Source organism: Sus scrofa, chromosome 15 (genome assembly GCF_054392235.1).
Source record: "Sus scrofa isolate SSC_HxYL_T2T_F1_AM1 chromosome 15, Sscrofa_HxYL_maternal_Yorkshire_Landrace_v2.0, whole genome shotgun sequence".
Classification (NCBI taxonomy): domain Eukaryota; kingdom Metazoa; phylum Chordata; class Mammalia; order Artiodactyla; family Suidae; genus Sus; species Sus scrofa.
The window spans coordinates 61,689,076-61,714,158 of record NC_139397.1 but is presented as its reverse complement, the minus strand read 5'-3'; the positions used below and the strand labels follow the sequence as shown (position 1 = coordinate 61,714,158).

The window sequence follows — 25,083 nt, the reverse complement described above, 5'->3', positions numbered from 1 at the left end:
GGCCCTTTTTTCTAGGCGTTCTCCTTAGACATTTTATATGTTTTGGAGTTCTCTTGTGGTGCAGAGGGTTAAGGATCTGGTGTGTCTCTGAGGAGGCAAAGGTTTGATCCCCAGCCTAGTGCAGTAGGTTAGGGATCTGGTGTTACCACAGCTGTGGTGTAGGTTACAGCTGTGGCTGGGATATGATCCCTGGCCCGGGAACTTCCATATGCCATGGTGTGGCCAAAAAAGAGAAAAAAAAAATAAATAAAGTGGTACTTTCACACATAAACAAAATTTCCACACAACATTGTATTTCCTGATTTTCTTTTATGAAGCCATCTGTCTGTCTTGCACAGTATTTTTGAAAAAAAAAAAAGTAACAGCTTTATTGAAATATAATTGAATGCAATTCCCCCCCCCCCCCACAATTCAGACTTAGATAAGAGAAGGCTTTATTCAGAAGAAAGACTATTGTAACAGGGAGAACGTGCTGATCTTAGAAATCTGGAAGCCTCTCAGAATCAAACAAAAAGGTTTTTCTTTTATAGGGTAAAGGTGGGGGTAAACAGAGGTAAGCAGAATCTTTTAAGGGGAAGCCAGATAAGCAAGGAGAAATGTTCAGTGACATCTGATAGGTAATTGTCCTGCGGTCACCTGATGGGAGGGAGTGGGGATATTTGTTCCCCCTTTTTGTGGGGACAAGCAGAATTCAAGGAACTATAGAAAAGAGAGAAGCATAGGTCTAAGATGAGTGTTTTATTAATGAGCATTGATGAAAATACTTCATTTCTTCTTTGACAGTCATTTTCTTTTCACAGGAGTGTGAATTGGACCCTTGTTGTGAAGGAAGTACATGTAAACTTAAATCATCTGCTGAGTGTGCATATGGCGACTGTTGTCAAGACTGTTGGGTAGGGAATTCCTCCCTATTGGGGAAAAAAAAATAGAAAAAAGGAAAATATGCATGTATCAAAATCGGTTTTCTCTGATTTGTAAGAGAGTACTCTTTTTGATTGCATGATTACATGAAAAATTTTATGCCACTTGTTTGCAATTTTGTATCATGTTCTTTTAGGACAAATGGTCTATTGTGAGATTTTTTTCCTAAGTAGAAACATTTTTTTTCCCTGATTTTAAGAGTGATCCAAGTTTTTTTTTTTTAAATTAAAATCAACAATACCAAAATATAGAATGTAGACACTGAAATACCCTCTATCATTTTACTCTCTTCAGGTTGTCATTGTTGATAATTTGTTACTAATTTAGTCACTTTTTCCTATACAAGTGTGAGTGTGAGAGAGAATGTTCTTAAGTGGGTAAACATGGCTATACATGTTTTTACACCTACTTTTTTCAATAAGATTCCATGGACTTTCTCTTCCATTCATTTTCTACAAGGTTGTATAGCTAGTATTACTGTATATGGCTGTACCATAATTTCTTTATCTGGTCAGTTAACGATGCTCAAAACCTTTAGGTTGCTTCCAATTTTTGTTTATTAAGTGGAATGGTTGGGACAGAGTATGCGTGTGAAAATTTTTGACACACATTTTATATTCTTCTACAAATGTGCCAGTCTATATTTGCTGGTATAATCAGTACTGTACACAGTATTGGTTATACAGTGTAATCATCATACTTATTTCCTTGTACTAACGTTGGTTGCTAGCCAGTGTTATCATCCAGATTTTTTTGATAGGTATAAAGTGCTTTTATATCTTTGTTTTATTTGCATTTCTTCTGGCTATCAGTGAGACTATGCTTTTTCATTTTCCATATCTCATGATTTTCATGAATTGCCTATTATCAACCTTTGTTTCCTTTTCTATTGGGATAGTTAATCTTTGGGTTTTGTTAGAACTTTTTATAATTTGATTAATTTGTGGGAATTTTCCTGATATTCTTGTGCAATTTCAACCCTATGACCTTAGTTCCTTCCAGGAGGTACTTTGTGCCGAGGAAAAACCAATGAATGCGACGTTCCAGAGTATTGCAATGGTTCTTCTCAGTTTTGCCAGCCAGATGTTTTTATTCAGAATGGATATCCTTGCCAGAATAACAAAGCCTATTGTTACAATGGCATGTGCCAGTATTATGATGCTCAGTGTCAAGTCATCTTTGGCTCAAGTAAGATATTTTATTTATATCGATTGCTTTTATTTTATTTTTTTAGTTTTTGTTAAAAATGGAAATCAAACATTATTGTTAAAATTGAAGTTCAGGGAGTTCCCGTAGCTCATTGGGTTAAAGACCTGACGTTGTCTATCTGAGGATGCAGGTTCGATCCCTGGCCTCACTCAGTGGGTTAAGGATCCAGCATTGCCTCAAGCTGTGGTGTAGTTCACAGATGGGGCTAAGATCCAGTGTTGCTATGGCTGTGGCTGCAGCTCTGATTTGATTTCTGGCCTGGGAACTGCCATACAGTGTAGATGCGACCATGAAAAGAAAAAAAAAAAAGATTGAAGTTCACCCATTTCCTCTCTTCTGTCTCCTTTCTCTGTTGGCAGTCATGGTCATGAATTTGACGTGTCCAAGTTCAGTGGATAATTTTTGCTTTTACTTTCTCTTTAGTCTCTCTATCCTGTATGTTAACATTAAGTATATATAATATGTATTATATGCACAGTGTCATGTTCTAGTTTTAATAAATTCCTATAAATAGTATGGGAATATTCCTATGGGTCTTCTGTTTTCATTGTTCACTCAAAATGTTTTTGAGATCCATCTTGTGTTGCTATATTTTGATCATAGAGCATTAGAGTATTCCATTCTATAAGTGGAATCCATTCTTTTACTAATAGTATTTAATACATCTTTTTATTTTTTTGTGTCTCTTCTTCAGTTTTTCATTTTTATCAAAGTTATACATACAACAGATTAAAGAGCCCAATTATTCACAAGGTTTCTGAAAAAATATATTCCCACATAACATCCCCATCCCTTGAGGCAACCACTTTTACCTTTTCTCGCTGATTATTTTGTTCTTGAGACTGTCTCCAGGTCTTCAGACAATCTCTTAGTAATGCTACTTTTTGATTTTTCCATTCAAGATATTAACTGTTAATTTTTCACTATGAAGGATGAGAAAGAATTTAATTTCCTACCTTCTCTCAACACTTCTCAACTCTCAACCTACTCACGTTCATTTTCTATAATTTTAATATGGATTAATTATAAGTTTAGATAGAGCAGTGTTGACTAGTGATATTATGATTTATAATTTAAGAAAAATGCGGTCTTTGTCCAGTTCCTGGTATGAGCTCCTAAAAGCCATAGAATTTCCCAATTAATAAGAGCCACAAAGTATCTTTTGTTATGTCAGTGAAGTGACTTGGAAAGCCCATGGGTAATAACCTAAGGATGGGGCTGGTTGCCAAGGAACTAACCCTGCCATTAGAAGCTGGAAGTTCTCCTATGGCCCAGTGGGTTAAGGATCCAGCATTGTCACTGATGTTGCTCACATTGCTGCTGTGGTGCAGGATCAATTCTTGGTCTGGAAACTTACAGATGCCTCAGGACCCGCCCCCCCCCCCCCCCAAAAGCAACAAACCTAGAAGTTAGAAATTTCAACCCCTCTCTGGGGACCTCGGGGTAGCTAAGAGGGGCTGGACATTGAGTTAATCACCAATGGCCAGTGATTTCATCAATCATGCCTCTGTAATGAAGCCTTCCAATGACCCCAAAGGACAGAGTTTGGAGAGCTTCTGGCATGGAACACATGGAGAGGCAGGGAGGGTGTCACACTAGAGAGGGCCTGGGACCTTGGAGCCTGTTCCCCACACCTTGCCCTCTGCATCTCTCCCTTCTGGCCCTTCCTGAATTGTATTCTTTTATAGTAAACCAGTAATCTAGAGAGGAAGATGTTTTTCTGAATTCTGTGAACTGTTCTAGCACATGAATTGAACCCAGGGAGGGGGTCCTGGGGACCTGGATCAGATAAGAGTCTGAGGAGAGACTATCTAAACATGAAATGGGACTTATTTTGGTTGGTCAAAGTCATGGCACACATGGTAGAGATGTGTGAACTTCTGATGGAAGGTAGGCATTTTAGTGAAGTAATAGGACAGGTTATTGTAGACCAAAAAAGTAATTACAGATAGGCATTTTAGTGAAGTAAATGCTATTATCTACCAAATATGTTGTTTTCTTAGAGGCCTGCAAAAGAGTCTAGGACTAAAGGAACCACAGTTATTGTTTTATTTGGAGATAATCTAGAATTTTTACAGCTATTTCTCTTCTGTGGAAGGGCTTTGCCAGGTTGTTGCCATGTGACACTTATCCTCTGCAAGTATCCTGCATCCATTTTCATATTACTTGATCCTCTGCCTCTTTTTTTTGCTCCATCTCCTTTTATCCCACATCCATTTCTTTTAAACTAAATTTTTTTCTTTTTTTTTGCCTTTTCTAGGGCTGCACCTGCGGCATATGGAGGTTCCCAGGCTAGGGGTCTAATCGGAGTTGTAGCCGCCAGCCTATGCCAGAGCCACAGCAACGCAGGATCTGAGCCATGTCTGTGACCTACACCACAGCTCATGGCAACGCCAGATCCTTAGTGCACTGAGCAAGGCCAGCGATTGAACCCAAGACCTCATGGTTCCTAGTCAGATTCGTTAACCACTGAGCCACAACGGGAACTCCCTAAATTAAATATTTAAACATAGATGTGTAAAATCGACATGTGAATTTCCATTATCAGATAGGAAGTATTGCTATTTTGGCTTCACAATAACTCCAAATAAAATATTTTTAGGAATGTATAATTAAGTGAAAAAATTGAACATTAAGTGATACATACATAAAGTATAAGAAACCAAGAATGGATTGATATTTTATCAGCTGTCATGGCCATTTGTCAATCTAATTAATACCTAAATTAAGCATCCCTATATTGTAGATATTTTTAAAAAGCTGACTCTATTTTCACCAACCGTTCCTTTCCTGAGCTAACCAGGGGTACTGTAGATCTGTGTTTGGGAGCAATGGGAATTAATGTGATAAAAGAGCTACCATACTGTGCATGGTTTTTAATTTATTTAGAATTTCATCTTGTTTAATCACACTTCTTTTAGGGCCTGAGCGTTTCAGTCCAGGGTAACTTTTTTTTTTTTTTTTGAAACACATTACCGCATGTGGAAGTTCTCAGGCCAGGGATTAAATCTGAGCTGGAGCTGCAACCTGTGCCACAGCTGCAGCAACACTGGATCCTTTAATCCACTATTCCAGGCTGGGGATTGAACCTGCACCTCCTCAGTGACCTGAACCAGTGCAGTCAGATTCTTAACCCACTGTGCCATAGTGGGAACTCTCTGACTAACTTTGAAGTATCATTTAGTTTTACTTTTACATTTTATTGTTAATTATAAAATGTAGAACAATATGTTTTATCTGTGGGTCCTGAAACTTTTTCAAAGATATTGAGGCAATCATCCAAGCATAGGGACTGTGGTAGGGAATACTTTTATTTCTGAATTAAATTACCATAACTGAAAAAAAAAGTGTTTTGTTTTGTTTTGTTTTTTAATATTACAGAAGCTAAGGCTGCCCCAAGAGATTGTTTCATTGATGTGAATTCCAAAGGTGACCGATTTGGCAATTGTGGTTTCTCTGGCAATGAATATAAGAAGTGTGCCACTGGGTAAGTGGAGGCAAAGTCATAAAAGAATGTAAAAGACTGTTAGACTGGTCGTCTTTAGTATCTTTTACAGCTCCTTGTAATTAGTATCTTTTACAGCTCCTTGTAAGTGGAGGCAAAGTCATAAAAGAATATAAAAGACTGGTTATCTTTAGTACCTTTTACAGCTCCTTTCCTCTTTAATTATCTAACTTTTCAGACCTTTAATTTTGCAACACCTAAATACAGAGGGTATGATTGTTCATGCCTTTTGCCATTACTTGTCCAAAATTTAATGGCTTATAGAATCTTACTTTTCTTTATCCTTGTTCTACATAAGAACCCCAAAGAAATACTTTTATTCCTTTTCCTTTCATTAAAAAATTATGCTGTTAAACCCACAGCTAAAGCTATCTGCAGAATTAATTCTGGACTTCATTATTTGCTTCTAGCTCTATTTAATTTTCAAGTGACAAATTAAAAACCTTTTTGTTTCTATGACATTTGCATATTGTAAAAAATTAATGATATTACAGACTTGTAAATAAAAGTCATCCATAATATCTCTCTCTGTATGGTCCTGAGATCCAGAAATGCTTTGTTAAATTTTTGTTGTATTTCCTTCTCACATATATAGACATTCATAAACACATATATGTGCATCATAGATGTATATACATATATGTATTTGTACTCCGAGAGCCATGTCTGTATATATAGACAAAATTGCACAGTATGATTTCTACTGTTTTATGAGTTGATGTATTCACCTTCTACTATATTAAGAGCATTTATAGGATATACCCAGCTTCTTTTAACCGTTTCCTTATGCTAGAAATGTAAGTTGTTTCTGGTAATTTTTTTTTTTTAATTTTCAAACTCTTTATTGAAGTGTAGTTGCTTTACCATGTTGTGTTAATTTCTTTTGCACAGTGAAGTGATTCAGTTTTTCATATCAGTAATTGGTTATTTTAAACAAGGCTGTGATAAATTCAGCTTAAGTATTTGTTTCTCTGATTATTTCCTTAGTAGATTCTTGCCAGTCACAGAACATGGAAGATAATTTTAAGGCTCTTCATAGATGCTTCCAAACTGACCTTCAGAATGTTTAACTGACTTATGCTCCCACTGCCTCCTCATCAGTGTCAGAGTATTGTCTTAAAAAATACTTTTCTGAGTGTCTGCTGTGGCACAATGGCTTAAGAATCTGACTACAGCAGCTCGGGTTACTATGGAGGCATGGGTTCAATCCCTGGTCTGGGAACTTCCGTATGCAGAAGGTGAAGCTATACAAAAAAGAAAAAAAATGAGAGTTCCCATTGTGGCTCAGCAGAAATGAATCTGACTAGTAACCATGAGGACGAAAGTACAATCCCTGTCCTCCTCCCTCAGTGGGTTAAGGATCTGGGGTTGCCACAAGCTGTAGCTTCGTGGGGGGTAGGGGGAGGAAAAGCAAAAAAATGCTTTTCCAATTTGTAACATCAAAAGGTATTTCATTTTCGTTTTCAATTAATTTGTAAATAATTGTTTAATTTGTTGTTCAGAAATATATAAAAGTATATTGAGAAAATGTGGCTTCCATTCCTTTTTTCCTTGTTCCCACCCTATCCCCAGGGTGTGTCTTTTAATTTCCTGTCTCTTTCCAGAGTTTCATTATGCACACGTGCAGTCTTACTCCCACCCCCTGCTGTGTACATGGTATTGTTCCATTGCACCAGAAGAGCTGTTTTCTCACTCAGTGCATAGTGTCCTCTTTATAAATTATTTATTTATTTATTTAGATTATTTCTGACTTTATTTTTTAAACGTTTTAAAGTATTTCTTAAAAATTTTTTATTCTATACAATTTAAAAAATTTCCTTTCCATTTATAGTCATTCTAAATATTGGCTGTATTCCCTGTGTTGTACAATACATCCTTGAACCTGTTTTTCTTTTTGGCCATACCCGGTGGCATTTGGAAGGTCCCAGGCCAGGGACAAACCTGTGCCACAGCAGTGACAATGCTGAATCCTTGACTGGCTAGGCCACCAGGGAACTCTCCTTGAGCATTCTTACACTAAATCACTTGTTAAATTTTCGAAATGAAAAAAAATTTAAATGTATAGAGAAGTATAAAGAACAGTATGATTCATCCCCATATATTCTGGATTAAAATATAGTTAATATTTTATCATATCTACTTTGTCTAGACTTTACTGACCTTCTTTTTTTTTCTCTTGGCCTATACCCGCAGTGTGTGGGAATTTCTGGGCTGTTCAACCTGAGTCACAGCTGCAGCATTGCTGGATCCTTAACTCGCTGTGCCATGTGGGAACGTCCTACTGAACCATTTTAAAATAAATTATCAGCATTATAATGCATTACTCTTAAATTCTTGAGTATATGTCCCCAACATATAAGGCTATTCTTAATACCATTGTCATATCTAACAAAAATTAAGTCTCCTAATGTCATGTAAGTTCTCGTCAATATTTCAGATTTTTCCAGTTGTCCTCAAATTGTCTTTCTTTTTTTTTTTTTTTAATTTTTTTATTTTCCCACTGTACAGCAAGGGGGTCTCAAATTGTCTTTCATAGCATTTTTTTTTTCATATGAGGACTTAACCAGGGATCATATATTACACTTAGTTGTCATGTCACTTAAGTCATTTTTTTTTCTAAAATATTCTTCTTCACTTTATTTTTTCTTTTCAATGACAGTAACCTGAGGAAATGAATGGGTCAGTGATCTTTGAGGGAGGTCCATGTTCTGGATTTGTTTGGTGGTTTCTTCTCTCTCTCTCTCCTTTTTAATTAAAAACAATTTTTTTTTGGGGGGGGGGCACACCTGTGGCATATGGAAGTTCCCAGGGAGCTTCAGCTGCCAGCCTACACCACAGCCACAGCAATGTGGGAAGCAAATAGCACCTATTACCTGCACCACGGTTTGTGGCAGCACCGGGTTCTTAACCCACTGAGCGAGGCCGGGGATCAAACCCGCATTCTCTTGGATACTGATTGGGTTCATAACCCGCTAGGCCACAACGGGAACTCCCTGACTTGCATCTTCACATCCACTTATCTCTTCTCTTTTCTGCTGTATTTAAAGAGCTGCTTTGATCTCTGTGGCTCTCATACACTTTCTCTGTTGAGATTCCTGTCAGCTAAATGGCAATAAACTCTGTCTCTAAACAAAAATATGTAGTTTTTCTTTTGTATTGCCCCTGGATGCATCTTATGTTTGCATTATTTCTCTGCCTTTCCAGGAATGCTTTGTGTGGAAAGCTTCAGTGTGAGAATGTACAAGAAATGCCTGTATTTGGAATTGTGCCTGCTATTATTCAGACTCCTGGGAGAGGCACCAAATGTTGGGGTGTGGATTTCCAGCTTGGATCAGATGTTCCAGATCCAGGCATGGTGAACGAAGGCACTAGATGTGACGTTGGGAAGGTAGTCAAAATATTTTCTGTTGACAAAGTAAAATTTGTAAAAATTTTGAAAAATCTGTGTACAGAGTAAGAGGTTCTTTTCTGATTATCAAAAAGATTGAGGAGTTCTCACTGTGGCTCAGTGGTTAACAAATCTGACTAGGAACCATGAGGTCTTGGGTTTGATCCCTGGCCTCACTCAGTAGGTTAAGGATCCGGCGTTGCTGTGGGTTAAGGATCCGGCATTGCTGTGTGCCGCTTGGATCCCGCGTTGCTGTGGCTCTGCTGTAGGCCGGTGGCTACAGCTCTGATTAGACCCCTGGCCTGGGAACCTCCATTTGCTGCGGGTACAGCCCTAGAAAAGACAAAAAAAAAAAAAAAAGAAGATTGATATTTATTGTAGAGATTTGGGAAAATAGAAAGCTGCCAGTAACAAAATTAAGAATAGCTCTGATTCTACTATCGTGATTTCTTCATTGGGTTATGTGTTATATAACCTGAGGTTTCTTTTTAGGGTCATGCCCATGGTGTGCGGAAGTTCCTGGGCCAGGGGTCAAACCTGAGCCACAGCAATGACCTGAGCCACAGCAATGACAATGCCAGAGCCTTAACCTGCTAGGCAGCTAGAGGATTCCTGTAATTTTTTATGTTACATTTTCTGATTGGTTTTTATTTTTGTATTGCTTTTTAGGGCTGCACCCGTGGCATATGGAATTTCCCAGGTTAGGGATTGAATTGGAGCTGTAGCTGTCAGCCTACACCACAGCTCACAGCAACGCTGGCTTCTTAACTAACCAAGCGAGATCAGGGATCGAACTCGTGTCTGCATGGATACTAGTAGGGTTCGTAAACCACTGAGCCACAGTGGGAACTCTCTCTAATTGGTTTTTATTGATGAGAGAAGCTGTTTTGTTTATATTTTGACCAGGTATTATTGATAATGTGGGAAAAAATTCATTTGTATATATTTACTTTGTTACCAGCCATATTCTTAACGTCCCCCCCATTTTTTTTTTTTTTTTTTTTTGGCTGCTCCTGTGGCAGGCAGAAGTTCCCAGGCCAAGGATCAAACATGTGCCCTAGCTGTATCCAGAGCCACAGCAATGACAACATAGAATTCTTAACCTGCCAAGCCATGAGGCAATTCTCAGTGTTACATATTTTTATTGCAGCTGACTAGTCCCTGGGTAGATGGAACTATCTCCAGTTCCTTTTTTGAGAGGGTATCCCTGGGACAAGGGTGTGCTTTAGGGTCAACAGTTGGGTTCTTAGACAGCAGGCCTATTACCAGTTTCATGGACAGGTGGTTCTCCCATCAGATACCTATGAGGGCTGCTCTCTGTTCATTACTTGGGCTCCTGGCTGAGCAGAACTGACCCTGGACTGTGGCTGAGATGGGTTGGAATGAAACAGGGTGGTTTTGGATTTCACAGCCAACATTGAAGTCTGTAGACTTGGTTCTTTTTTTTTTTTTTTTGGCTGCACTCACAGCATGTGGAAGTTCCCCGGTCAGGGATCGAATCTGAGCAACCTGTGTCAACACTGGATCCTTTAACCCACTGCGCCAGGCCGGGTATTGAACCCATGGCTCCGTGGTGATCCAAGCTGCTGCAGTCTGATTCTGCAGTTGAGTTTAGGACCAGTTCAGAATCTCATGAGGCACAGACATGAATGTCTCTCCTCAGGTGTCTCTTCACAGAGGGGCACTAATCCCATTGGACCAAGTCTTCCCCAGCATGGCCTCAACTAACCCTAATTCTGTACACATCTCCAGATACCACCATATGTGGGTTAGGGCTTTAACATATGAATTTTCAGGGGACATAACAGCCACTAGCATGGACTTTAATTAATAGAAGTAAGATAATGGTCACTTCTGCCTCATGCCTATGGCAGTTTTGCTTACCGATCAGTGCACTAAAGTCTCAGCATTTGACCATGTCAGTTGTTTTGGGTTGTTTGCTCTTGGTTTGGGCATAAGTAATACCCATCAGTATATTACTCAGGGTTCTCCAGAGAAACATAACCAGTAAGGGGTGTGTGTGTGTGTGTACATGTGTGTGTTTATATATAAAAGATTTCTTATAAGGAATTGGTTGGAGACCCAGAAGAGCTGATGGCGCAGTAAATGTAAATCTCTAATTTAGAGAAAGAACGTGGAGAAGTGGCAAGTGTGAAATTTCAGAGTATTTGTGAAGAAAAATCCTAATAGCTTCCAGAAACAAACTCTCTGACCTGCCAAAGTGGGTCACATATAAAGAGATGATATTGAGAACTGAATTCTGGAAGACAAAGAAGCAACATTTCCATGTTTTTGAAGGATTCTTAACTTTCTGTACACAGCCAAAGTAGCAATCAAGTGAGAGGGCACTATAGAAACATTCCAGACAACTTATCTTTTCAGAAAATTTCTTTTATTTATCCTTTCTCAGGAAATGATCTAACATAATGTTCCAGCAAGTGAGAAAGTAAACCCAGAAAATGAATTAGTCTAGGATCCAGAAGAATGTCAAAGGGAAAGTCTAAGATAGACTGTATCAGGCCAGGAGAGTTACCAGTTTATTTCTTTATTTTTCAACTTTTTTTGTCTTTTTAAGGCCACACCTGTGGCATATGGAAGTTCCTAGGCTAGGGATCAAACTGGAGCTGCAGCTGATGGCCTATGCCACAGCCACAGCAATGCCAGACCCTTAACTCACTGAGTGAGGCCAGGGATCGAACCCGCCTCCTCATGGATATTAGTTGGGTTCTTAACCCTCTGAACTCTGATTAATCAGTTTATATTGGAGCAAGGGACTCTGCAGGGAGGTTTCTAGAGAAAGAGGAAACTAGAAAGAGGATAGGACATGACATCTTTTCTTTTCTCTCTTTTTCGGCGGGGTGGGGGGAAGCTAAGGAGGTTGAATATTGATATAACAAAGGCCAGTTGTGTAAGAAGAAAAGTGAATGTTGGCTGTTGTGAAAACAAAAGCTATACAAGAAAGAAAATACACTCTTAGTACTTCGCTTTGAAATCAGCAGTGTTTTGTCTTCATTGTTGGCAAGGGATACTCATTTCCCAACTTTATTGTTTCCTTGTGGAGGAACTTCCATTAATATAACACTCCTAGGCTTTTGAGTGACATCAGCAATGAGGCTGAATAAGAGGTCTCTCAATTTTGTCCCCCCACCCCCACCACAACCATAACAATTTGGCATCCATCCATGGACAGAAGTGCCTTTGGGGGAACTTTGGGATCCAGCACCAAATGCTAAGGGACCTGGGAGGAGTCTTGCCTTGTGTCTGTTAAGTAATAGACAGACAGACCTCAGTTCTGGATGTGGCCTGTGCCTGGCTCCAGCCCTTCTGGGCTGCAGTCTGGAATCCCCTGGAAAATACTGTCTTGGTCAGTCACCCACAATGAGAGAGACTTTGTGAAAGTTCATGTTTCCAGCAGAGAAGTTCCAGCACAATGTTGGAGGGAAAGAAAAAAACATTAGATGTGTTGGAGAGGGCAAGGGGAATGACTTGATTTTACCCTCAACACCCCTTACCTGAGGCAGCACAGCTTAGGGCCATGAGAGATGTTTTCAGCTTGTGATCTCTACTGTGAGGGGAAATGAGAGCAGCTGAGTGAGTACCTGGCTTTCCCCAGCTGTATGGGGGCGCATTCTATCGCACCCCATCCAGAGTGCTGACTCATGAGCTGGATGTAAAAGAGTGCAGATCCTACTGGGAGGTGGACTCCATCAAGAAGCCAGCCCACAAGTGGCTGGGGATCCCTTACCTGTGACTCTTCCCAGGTGGCCCACAGGAACCTCCATACCTCACCCCTCGCCCTCTGGCCAGCACCCTGTGTGCCCTCCTGACAGTGGTGTAAGAGTGAGCTTTCTCAGACAGCTAGTGAATGTGTGTAGAGAGCCAGCCAGAATCTGCTGGCCAGAGAGAGACCACAGATTTGTGCTTTGAATTTTGAGAGAGTTGTCAGCACTTGGCTTGGTATGTTGCAGGACTTAGAGAAGGCAGTAAGCTTAAGAATTCTGTCCCTAAGAGGAAGCAAGAAACATGGAGCAGGTGTATTCAAGAAAGCCTCAGAATCCCCAGCAAGGCTGAAGAACAGGATTTCTTTCATAAAGATAGTAAGTAGAAACTGGAGAGATTGACTGCCACTTCGAATGTGAAGATGGTAATGCAGAACTTTTAGGAACATGAAAAATCAAGGGAACTTGACATCACCAAAGGATCACAGTAATCTTCCAGTAACTGATCTCAAAGACATGATTGATGATCTGTAATGTACCAATAAAGAATTCAAATAGCTGTTTTAAGGATGCACAACAAGAAAATGCAGAAGGACAATTTAATGAGATCAGGAAAACAATACAAAATCAAAATGAGAAGTTTAACAAAGAGGTATAAATCATACGAAAAAAAGAACCAAAGAGATTCTGGAGCTGAAGAATACAGTGGATGAAATGAAAAAAAATATAATAGAGAGCATCAAACTCAAAATGACTGAAAGAGCAGAAGAAATCTGTGAGTTGGAAGACAGGAACTTTGAAATTATTCATGCAGAGGAAAAGAAAAAGAATGGAAAAGATGGAAGGAAGCTGATGTGATCGATGGCATAACCTCAAAAGAAATAATTTCCAAATTATTGAATTCCAGAAGGAAACTGGGGGTGGGGGGTGGGCAGAAAGTGTATTTAATGAATATCCCAAAGATGAGGAGAGAATTGGTTATTCAAGCTCCTGAAGCAAATGGGTCACCAAACAAGCAACTTAGAGATTCTTTCCAAGACACGTACCTTATAACAAATCCATCAAAAAATTAAAGAAAAAGAATCTTAAAAGTAGCAAGAAAACAGAAGCTTGCAACTTAAAAAGGAAACAGCACAAGGCTATCCATGGATTTACAGCAGAAGTCTTATAGGCTGTATTCATATTCATATTTTATCATATTCACTTACTCTCTTAAGTCTGTATTCATATCTTTCTGTTCTTCTGTTGGGTTATCTTTTTATTGTTGTTCTTACAAGTTCTTCATATATAAAGAATATTACCTGGTAATCTGTTACATCTGCTGTTAATAATTTTTTTTAGTTTGTCATTTTTTCAGCCATGAAGATTTTAAAGTATCCTGGAATCATTTTGACTTTGTCTCTTAAAAAGAGTATCTATGGATTTGCATGAATTTAATTTCATAGGTAGTCATGATATTGGAAGATTTGTTTGGTCTTATCGACAAAGTATCCTTTTATTCTTATTTTGGGAGGAATTTTAAAGATGAAAAGTGTTTCACATTTTATCAGATGCTCTTTTGATATCTTAATAATGACAATTTATGTCAGGTATTATAGTAATAGATTTCCTGTCATTGATCCTTTTCTACAGTAGCAGGATCATCTCTCTCAGACTGGAAATAAATCCATTTGCAAATATTTTACTTTGGATTTTCACATCTATATTTGTTTGGAAAGATATATTATAGTTTCATCTTTGTTTTCAGCCTTTGTGTCATCCTTGTCCTTTCTAATTGTTAGTTTTTTGTCAATTAGTTTATTTTATTTACTTTTCTACATTTTCAAATATATAATAGGGAATTAACTATTACTTAACAAGTTTGAAAGAATTCACCAGTGAAATAATCTATACCCAGGTCTCTTCTTCCTGGATAGTTTATTAATGTGTTCAATTTTCATTGCTCATTATTTCTTTTTTTTTTTTCAGATCTGTAGAAATTTCCAATGCGTAAATGCTTCTGTTCTGAATTATGACTGTGATATACAGAAAAAGTGTCATGGACATGGGGTAGGTAATATTCTCTTTTGGTTTGTTCCTGAAAGTAGTGCTGAACAATGAGAATACTCAGTGAGCTTTCTCAGATTTTTAGATATTGGGTAATTTAGATACCTGATATATTTTTCATTCTTATGTCTTTAGATTTGCATGAATTGAGTCTTTTCTCTTGGTTTCTGTTCTTGAGTTCATGACTTAGAGCAATGATCACAATTAACAAAAATGGTATTGTGATTTTTTGAAGGTATGTAATAGCAATAAGAATTGTCACTGTGACAATGGCTGGGCTCCCCCCTATTGTGATACTACAGGATACGGAGGAAGTGTGGACAGTGGACCTACATACAACGGCAAGTAATATAGAGGAAAATTAGTATGATTTCTAAGTAGCCCAGGTCAACCATGGCAGAAAATGTGATATAAACTATTCTTATAGAAAGTATAGCAGTTCCTGTTGTGGCTCAGCAGGTTAAGAACCCAACATGGTGTTCGTGAGGATGCAGATTGGGTTTCTGGCCTTGCTCAGTGGATAAAGGATCTGGCATTGCCAGAGCTACGATGTAGGTTGCAGAAGTGGCTCAAATCTGGCATTGCTGTGGCTGTGGTGTAGGCCGGTAGGGTCAACTCTGACTTGACCCCTAGCCTGGGAACTTCTATATACTGCAGGTGTGGCCATAGAAAGGAAAAATAAATAAATAAATAAATAAATAAAGTTTTGTCTACTTAACAAGTGTAAAATGATATATCAAGCTTGCTTTAATTTTTCATAGTTTTATTTTTAATTGGGCTGAATGTTGTTTCATGTAGTTTCACATAATTTTTAATAGAAAGTTTTGGTACTTTTACAAATTTAAAATTACAAGGAAAATTTCACAGTTTACCACTGTGTTCATATTTACTATATCCTTAAACTAAAGAACAGGAAACAGACAAAATTAATGTAATTAATGAATTTTTAAAACTTATAATGAGACTTAAAATCCAGAAGCATAAAATATAAGATTGATAAATTCAGCTACCTCAGAATAATAAATTTATGCATGGAGAAAAGCATTTTACCATAAGACAAATGACAAAATGGGGAAAATATTTCCAATTCACATCACAGAAAAACTAGTCTCCCTAATATATAAAAACTTTTAGAAACTGAACAAAAACCACTAGACCTACAGAAAAATAGTCGAAGAACTGAGAAGAAAATGAAATACAATATTTCTTTAAACATGAAAAGTTGCTTGAATAATGGTATAAAAAAAGAAATGCAAATTGAAATCATTTAATTTTTCACCTGCTAGTTGGGCAAAAATGCAGAAGTTTGACTCTGTGGGTGAGGCTGTGAGGAATTCTTATATATTGCTGGCTGACTTGTTAACTTGGTAGACAAGTTGACAGTTCCTTAAAAAAACGATGAGTGCATTTACCCTCTGATACAACCATTCTACTTTTGGGAAATTATTCTGTAGAAATACCTGAATCCATATGATATAAGCACAAGGTTATTCATTGTAACATTTCTTTTTTTTTGGAAGAGCAAAGGTTAGAAAAATAGGAGTTAGAAAAATAGGAGTTCTCTTGTGGTGCAGTGGGTTATGGATCTAGCATTGTCACCACAGCGGCTTGGGTCGATGCTGTGTCTTGGGTGTGATCCCTGGCCCAGGAACTTCCATGTGCTGTGGGTGTGGCCAAAAAAAAAGAAAGAAAAAAAGAAAGAAAAAGAAAAGTATTAGTAGGGTACGTACTGACTAAATTAACACAACCTTGTAATGTACTTTTGTATAGCTGTATAGAAAATGAGGTGGTGCTCTCTGTATAGTTTGGGAAGACCTGTAGTATAGGTAAGTGAAAAAAGTAATGTGCTGAATAGCATTTATGCTGTGCTACTTTTTATGTAAGAGTTAATAAAAAATTTTGTTCTTGCTTATATTTGCATGAAGAAATACTGTAAGATTACATAAAGAATTAATAAAAGGGAGTTCCCATTGTGGCACAGTGGTTAATGAGTCCACCTAGGAACCATGAGGTTGCAGGTTCGATCCATGGCCTTGCTCAGTGGGTTAAGGATCTGGTGTTGCTGTGAGCTGTGGTGTAGGTTGCAGACGAGGCTCGGATCCTGCGCTGTTGTGGCTATGGCATAGGCTGGTGGCTACGGCTCCAATTTGACCCCTAGCCTGGGAACCTCTATATGCCACCACGGGAAGCTGCCTTAGAAAAGGAAAAAAAGACAAAAAAAAAAAAAAAAAAAAGAATGAAATTGGTTACCTTTGGAAGGCAGACATGAAGGGGGTAAGGCATGAGGTGTGAGTAAGACTTCTCAGTGTATTTCAATTTCTTTTTTAAAAAATCATATATATTTTTTTATTATTAAAGTACAGTTGATTTATAATATTTCTTCAATCTCTGTTGCACAGCAAAGTGACTCAATTGCACACAGTTCCCTGTGCTGTACAGTAGGACCCCTTTCAATTTCTATCAGTGTGGCTTTTGAATAATGTGAAAATTAATGTAAAGTGTATCACCGCCTAGCATGTTCTAGTTAATGAGTCAACTTCTGATCTAATGATCATTAATATAAAATCCTTCTTTCTAGAAAAGAATACTGCCTTGAGGGATGGACTGCTGGTATTCTTCTTCGTAATCGTTCCTCTTACTGTATTGGCTGCTTTTATCTTCATTAAGAGAGACCAACTACGGAGAAGCTACTTCAGAAAGAAGAGATCACAAACTAATGAGTACTTAGATTATTTTTCTTTTAAATTCATATTAACATAATTTAAGTAATTATTCATGATGATAGTCATGTCCCAGAGGCTGGTTTAAAAATTGGGTCCTCTAGGAGTTCCCATTGTAGCTCAGTGGATTAAGAACCCGACTAGTATCCATGAGGATGTAGGTTCTATCCCTGGCCTTGCGCAGATTTGGCGTTGCCTTGAGCTGTAGTGTAGGTCACAGATGCAGCTTGGATCTGGTAATGCTGTGTGGTACAGGCTAGCAGATGCAGCTCTGATTTGACCCCTAGCCTGGGAACTTCCATATGCTGCAGGCGCAGCCTTAAAAAGAAAAAAATAAAAAGAAAAATAGGATCCTCTATTCTTTTGCCATGATTAGCAGAGTTAAAGCGTAATGGTGACTCAGCAACCTCTTATAATGGTGAAGAGAAAGGGTTAGGGTGACAGCCTGTATGCTCCTGAAAGTGGCCCCTAGGCTTCATTTTGCTTGACTTTGATTTCTGATAGTGGGGTAAGTAGAATTTAGGGCTACAACTTCTGTTTTGGGCTTCGTTGAAAAATTTACTTCCATGTCTGTTTCAAGTATTGGTTCTCATAGAAGTGTTTTTCAAGTCTGTTTTGAAAGCAGGTTATGTGAATCATCAGCTTTTAAGAAATCAACTTTGATTGGAATTCCCTAGTGACCTAGCAGGTTAAAGATTCTGAGTTTTCACTGCTGTGGCTCAGGCTGTTCCTTTGACATGGGTTTGATCCCTGACCTGGGAACTTCCACGTGCCATGGGCCTGACTAAAAAAAGAAGCTTTAATGGAAGGAAAGGTTGTCGTAATTCAGACACCTGACATTTCTAGTCTATGTGTTGGACTCATACCACTCTCAGTGATCACTTCTAATATGTTAGCTTTGGAATGTTTCCTGTATTAGGATGGACCTATAGTCAGAGCTAAGTCCAGGTTCCAGTTTGTTATATGCTAGAATTATGACTGGAATAAGAATTTAAAGTCTGGGCCTTGATTTACTTCCTCTAAAATGGGGATAAAGATATTACCTATTTCTTAGGATCAATGTGAGAATTAAATGAGGACATGTTAACAAATAAAACCCATAGCACAATGTAATTACTTAATAGCTAATTTTTATTATGATAACGATTTCGAAATTTACATATCTTGCCTTGATTGTTCACCTTTATTTCATTGCCCTATTCCTCATTTACCACATAATATTTTTCTAGAGTATCCTGATGTTAGCTTTTTTTTTTAGTGTATTCTAAAACAGATTTATCCTTTCTTCTTCTTCTTCTTTTTTTGTTCTTTAGGGTTGCACCCGCGACATGTGGAAATTCCCAGCTAGGGGTCAAATCAGAGCTACAGCTACGCCAGCCTGTGCCACAGCCACAGCACTGTGGGTTTTGAGCTGCATCTGTGACCTACACTGCAGCTCAAGGCAATGCTGGATCCTTAACCCACTGAGTGAGGCCAGGGATGGTTACTAATCAGATGTGTTTCCGCTGAGCCACAACAGGAACTCCCAGATTTATCTTTCTATCCTTTCCGTCTCCTAACTTTTTATCACTCTTCAGATTGACCAATCCATATAGATTATTGCCCAGTTTGCATCTCTGAAATTTTAGTACATAAAAATTTTTGTACATAAAATTTCATAACAATAGCTATGTTCTATACACTTCTATCTAGCTGACGTACTGTCACTGTGGGGTGTCTAAAACTTAGCTGACTTCTTTCCAGCCAACTTGTTTGCTCCTCCTAGACTTCCTAATATTCACAGTGACTCCTTGCAAGCCTAATAATATGCTCTTATTCCTCTCTGATTTCGGGCAGACTCGAGAGAAAAGTTTGGGAACACTGGCCCAGTTGACCACATTTCATAATTTCTTAAAATTTCAGTTTATTTAATTGTAAAAGTGAGGTGAATAAAGCTTTCTGGTACTTAAGGATTAAAACTGTGAAAGCTGTTAAAAATGTCGTAAAAGGAATTCCCTCTGTGGTTCAGTGGGATCAGTGGCATCTCGAGAGCTCTGGGATGCAGGTCCGATACCCTGCTCGGCACAGTGGGTTAAGGATCTGGTGTTGCTGAAGCTGTGGCTTAGGTAGAAACTAGTGCTCAGATCTCATCCCTGGCACAGTAACCAAAAAATGAAAAAAAAAAAAAAAAGGTCATAAGAATGTTAGCTGTCATTGTGGTCATTATCAACACCACTACCAACATCATTATTCTGTATTTGGGAAAAAGCAAGGTTTATGTACTATGTCATATAGAAATGTTGTAATCTTAATTTACCTTAAAGGTAACTGTGTCTTTCAGATCCCATGGCAAAAACCAAGCAAAAGCTCCTCGACAGCCAGCAAGTGTTCCTGGACATGCTTCTTCAGTGACTCCTCCCAGAGAAGTTGTAAGTTTATTTATTTATTTATTTTTTATTTGTCTTTTGTCTTTTTAGGGCCACACCCTTGGCATATGGAGCTTTCCAGGCTAGGGGTCTAATTGGAACTATTGCTGCCGGCCTACACCACAGCCGCAGCAATGCCAGATATGAGCCGCATCTGAGATCTACACGACAGCTCATTACAACGCCAGATCCTTAACCCACTGAGTGAGGCCAGGGGTCAAACCCGCAACCTCATGGTTCCTAGTCGGATTAGTTTCCGATGCTCCACGACGGGAACTCCTGAGAAGTTGTAAGTTTAAAGGAAAATTTCTTTTTCTTTATATGATATTATGCTATCAGATTTTTAAAAATTAAAAGAAATGGTTATGTAATATAGAGATAAACATAGAAAATTTCCAAAGAATTTAGGAGTGTGGTACATAGTTGGTCTCTGGGTTAGTTAAAGGAATACCAGTAGGGTCCCTGGCCCAGAGAAGAGAGAAAACATGTAGACCTCGAGAATGTTTTGCCTGGAAACCAAGATTAGGAAATGACATGGGGTTTGGGCTGTCACTGTTTTTTCCTGTGTCTGCCTGTGTTTTAATGCCTGGCTTCCCCAGGGTATGTTACCTGGTGCTAATAAGCTCCTGCAGTAATACACCTAATTGTCTCAGCATTGGGACCAGTAATTAAGGAGTACTGGGATAATGATAAACTTTTTCTTATATGCATATATCTCTGAGAAGTATATAATGTTTTATCTGCTTTGAAATTTTGTATAATATTTTGTTTACTGTCATACACATTTATCTGCAATGCGCTTTTTCCTTTAACATTGCTTTGTGATTCATCCCTATCAACTTATGTAGCTCTCATGCAGTCATTTTCACTGTCTGATCTTGGAAAGATAGCAGTGAGTGATGACTTGAAGCAAGATCTTAATTCTCTGCTCAGGAATTGAACCTGGGCAGCCTGGGTGAAGATCAGGAATCCTAGCTACTAGACTAGCTAGAGGCTAAAAGCCGAATTGCCCTGGTTCTTGCCCCCTATAGAAAGCAAGAATGTTTCAAGGAGGCAAAGACTGTAAACACAGATAGAAAGTTTATTGTTAGAAACACAGTACAACCTGTGGGAGAGCACATAGGGAGTTCATCTATTTATCAAAGGCAGAGGTAGAGCAGTAATATACACCCAAAGGAGCTTGGGAGTAGGTGTCCCTCTGAATGAGAAGCTTGCTAGAGAGGTGATTTAAATCACTTACAGGGGCACTTCTTCCGGGTCGTTGTTTTTCTTTGGCCAATTATCTTGTTTTAACTTTTTCATGCCTGACCAGACCAAGGGCCCTCCCTGATCTGCGTACACATCTTTTGGCCAAGATGGAGTCCAAAGCAAGGCATGCTGGGAAGGTTATCCAGACTTCTTATGGCCTGGCATCACCTCCCTTTCTGACATAGAGGGGACTCTCTGCTTCATGTGTGCTTGGGGTTTCCCTGACCCTGAGCATGGGAAGTATGTGACCTCTTGGTCTTTTGCCCAAGCAGGGCTCAGTCCCTCCTTTTTTTTTTTTTTTTTTGGTCTTTTGTCCTTTTAGGGCTGCACCAGTGGTATATGGAGGTTCCCAGGCTAGGGGTCTAATTGGAACTGTAGCTGCCAGCCTACGCCAGAGCCACAGTAATGCCAGATCCGAGCCGTGTCTGTGACCTACACCATAGCTCATGGCGACGCCAGATCCTTAACCCCCTGGGTGAGGCCAGGGATCGAACCTGCAACCTCAGAGTTCCTAGTCGGATTCGTTTCCGTGGCACCACAATGGGAACTCCTCAGCCCTTCTTTTAATCCTGTCGTTATCATTGTTTAACAAGTTCACAGAAGACAAGTACCAATTATTTGCCTTGTGCCCGTTGTTATTTCTATCTTGAAGTACAGACAGGTGGCTGGTTGTAAATGTTTATCCTGGAGCCCATCTATCTCCTGCTTCATGTTGGTATTATGTTACATCAATACCACACAATTTGTAAGTCCATTTTTCTGTTATCAGATTCCAACTTTTCATTACTGTAAACAAAGCTGAGATGAACATTCTCTGTGTTTCTTATGCATATGTATGAATTCTAGTACTGTACTAGTATGGTAGTTACTATCCACATGTGGCTATTTAAATTTCATTTTAAATTAAGAATCTCATTCCTCATTGACATTTTATTTGATTTTTTAAAATTTATTTTATTGAGTTCCCACTGTGGTGCAGTGGGTTAAGAATCTGACTACAGTGGCTCAGGTTGCTGCAGAGGTGTGGGTTCAATCCCCAGCCCAGTGCAGTTCAATAAAGGATCCGTCACTACCACGGCTGTGGTATAGGTTACAGCTGTGGCTTCGATTTAATCCCTGGCCTGGGAACTTCCATATGCCATGGGTACAGCCACAAAATTAAAAAAATTTATTTTATTGAAGTATAGTTGATTTATAATGTGTTAATTTCTGCTGTATAGCAAAGTGATTCAGTTATACGTATATATACATTCTTTTCATATTCTTTTCCATTATGGTTTATCACAGAATATTGACTGTAATTCCCAGTGCTATACAGTAGGACCTTGTTTTTCCATTATGAATATATACATTCTGTATATATACAAACATGTAATAGTTTGTATCTTCTAATCCCAAACTCCTAATCCATCCCTTTCCTGCCCCTACTCTCTCTTGGCAACCACAAATCTGTTCTCTATGTCTGTGAGTCTGTTTCTGATTCATAGATAAGTTCATCTGTGCTTATTGTTATTTTAAATGCTTAAGATCCCAAGTGGCTACTAACTATTGTAGGGACACTACAAACATAGAATGCTTCTGTCATTGCAGAAAATTCTACTAGAGGGCTCTGATCTAAAAGTGTATAGAATTAAATTGCTAAGTTGAAAGATTACATGAATATTTATTGGAAAATGCCAAATTGTCTTCCAGAAAGGTTAGACCATTGGGTAATTGTATTGTCACTGGTGTATAAGAATACCTGTCCAACTGCATCTTTGTCAACTCTTGGTATTGCAAGACTTTTAAAGTCTTTCCAATTATATGGAGGTAAAATGATTAGAAGTCCTTCTAATACAGAAAGACACATATGGAATCTCCCTGTTCTACTTCTTATTCCTTTATAAAAAAAGAAACAAAAATTCTTAAGTGCCTCAGTCCCCTTTAACCATATATCTCGGAGATTTTCCATATCACTCATATAGGGCGATCACAGAATCCTTATAGATGCAAGTTAGAAATTATATATGTGTTCTTCATCTTTGACATTTTTTTCCTTTTTCATTGTGGTACATTACATATGCCATGAAAATTGCCATTTTGACTATTTTAAGTATGCAGTTCAGTGGCATCAGTTACATTTACAATGTAATTAGAAAAATTTCTAAAGCTTTTTCATTACCCCAAACAGAAACTCTGTACACGTGAAGTAATAACTCCCCATTCCCCTTCCGTAGTAACCACTATTCTACTTTTTAAAAATTGATATCTAATAGACATAACACATTATTTAAGTTTCAGGTGTACAGCATAATGACTAAATATTTGTATATATTTTGAAATGAGCATCACAGTAAGTCTGGTTAGCATCTATCACTACACATAGTTTATAGACTTTTTTTCTTGTGGTAAAACTTTTTAAAGATTTACTCTCTTAGCAGCTTTCAAATAAACAATGCAGTATGATTAACTGTCATCATCAAGTATATATTACCTCCCATTACTTATTTATTTTATGGGAAAATAAATAAGATGACCACCTTCATCTCTTTCCACCCATCTCCCTCTCCTGACTGGCAATCTCCAACCTGTTTTCTGTATCTAAGATTTTGGTATTTTTTTGTTTGTTTTAGATACTACATGTGAGATCATATAATATTTGTTTCTTTGTCTGACTTATTTCACTTAGCATCATGTCCTCAAGTCTATTTATTGTTGTCACAAATAGCAAAATTTCCTTTGGTTTGGTGTCTGAATAATATAGATATTATTAAAATTATAATATAGTATATTTTCTCGGAGTTCCTGTTGTGGCGCAGTGGAAACGAATCTGACTAGGAATGATGAGGTTGGGAGTTCGATCCCTGGCCTCACTCAGTGGGTTAAGGATCTGGCTTGCCGTGAGCTGTGGTGTAGGGTGGCAGCTGTAGCTCTGATTAGACCCCTAGCCTGGGAACCTCCCTATGCCATGGGTGCGGCCCTAAAAAGCAAAAAAAAAAAAAAAAAAAAAAAAAAAAAAAAAAATGTGAGAATGTTATTCTGTATGAGAATGTATGTGTGTATATATATATGTGCCACAGATGGACATTTAGGTTTCTTCCATGTGTTGGCTATTATAAATAATGCTTCAGTGAACATAGGAATGCAGATGTTTTTACAAGTTAATGTTTGCATTTTCTTTGGATAAATACCCAGAAGTAGAATTCCTGGATCATGCGGTAGTTATGTTTTTAATTTTTTGAGGAACCTCCATATTGTTTTCCATAGTGGCTGCACCAATTTGCATTCCCACCAGTAGAGCACAAAGGTTCCCTTTTTTTCCACCTCCTCTCCAACACTTGTTATTTCTTGTCTTTTCTAATAGTCATTCTAACAGAAGTGAAGTGATATCTTATTGTGGTTTTGATTTGCATTTCTTTGATGATTAGTAATGTTGAGCACCTTTTCATAACCTGTTGGCCATTTGGAAAAAATGTCTCTTCAGATCCACTGCCCCCCCCTTTGGTCCATTATTTGGTTTTTTGTTGTTGAGTTTTATGATTTTTTAAAAATATATTTTAAGTATTAAACCATTTTCAAATATATGATTTGCAGATATTTTCTCCCATTCAGTTGGCTGACTTTTCATTTTGCTGATTTTTTTTTTTTTTTTTTTTGGTCTGCAGAATCTTTTTGGTTTGATGTCATCCCACTTGTTTATTTTTGTTTTTATTGCCTTTGCTTTTGATGTGAAGTCCAGAAAATTATCATAAGAGCAGTGACTGTTAGGGAGCTTATTACCACATGGGTTTTTTTTTTTTTTTTTTTTTTTTCTGGGAGTTTTATGTTCAGGTCGTAATCCATTTTGAGTTAAAGTTTGTATATGGTGTAATATAGTGGTATAATTTCATTCTTTTGTGTGTGCCTGTCTAGTTTTCCTACCACCATTAATTGAAGAGACTGT

General features: G+C 38.1%; 1 protein-coding gene across 1 annotated transcript in view; it reads left to right on the top strand.

Moving 5' to 3' along the window:
* Nucleotides 1-25,083, top strand: part of ADAM9 (ADAM metallopeptidase domain 9) — a 78,047-nt gene that overhangs the window by 44,627 nt on the left and 8,337 nt on the right. The window contains exons 13-20 of the mRNA XM_001925664.6: nt 801-893; nt 1,914-2,109; nt 5,512-5,617; nt 8,840-9,023; nt 14,711-14,791; nt 15,024-15,129; nt 17,367-17,508; nt 19,829-19,916. Coding sequence (XP_001925699.3) covers nt 801-893; nt 1,914-2,109; nt 5,512-5,617; nt 8,840-9,023; nt 14,711-14,791; nt 15,024-15,129; nt 17,367-17,508; nt 19,829-19,916 — 996 coding nt within the window. The remainder of the gene's footprint in view (nt 1-800; nt 894-1,913; nt 2,110-5,511; nt 5,618-8,839; nt 9,024-14,710; nt 14,792-15,023; nt 15,130-17,366; nt 17,509-19,828; nt 19,917-25,083) is intronic.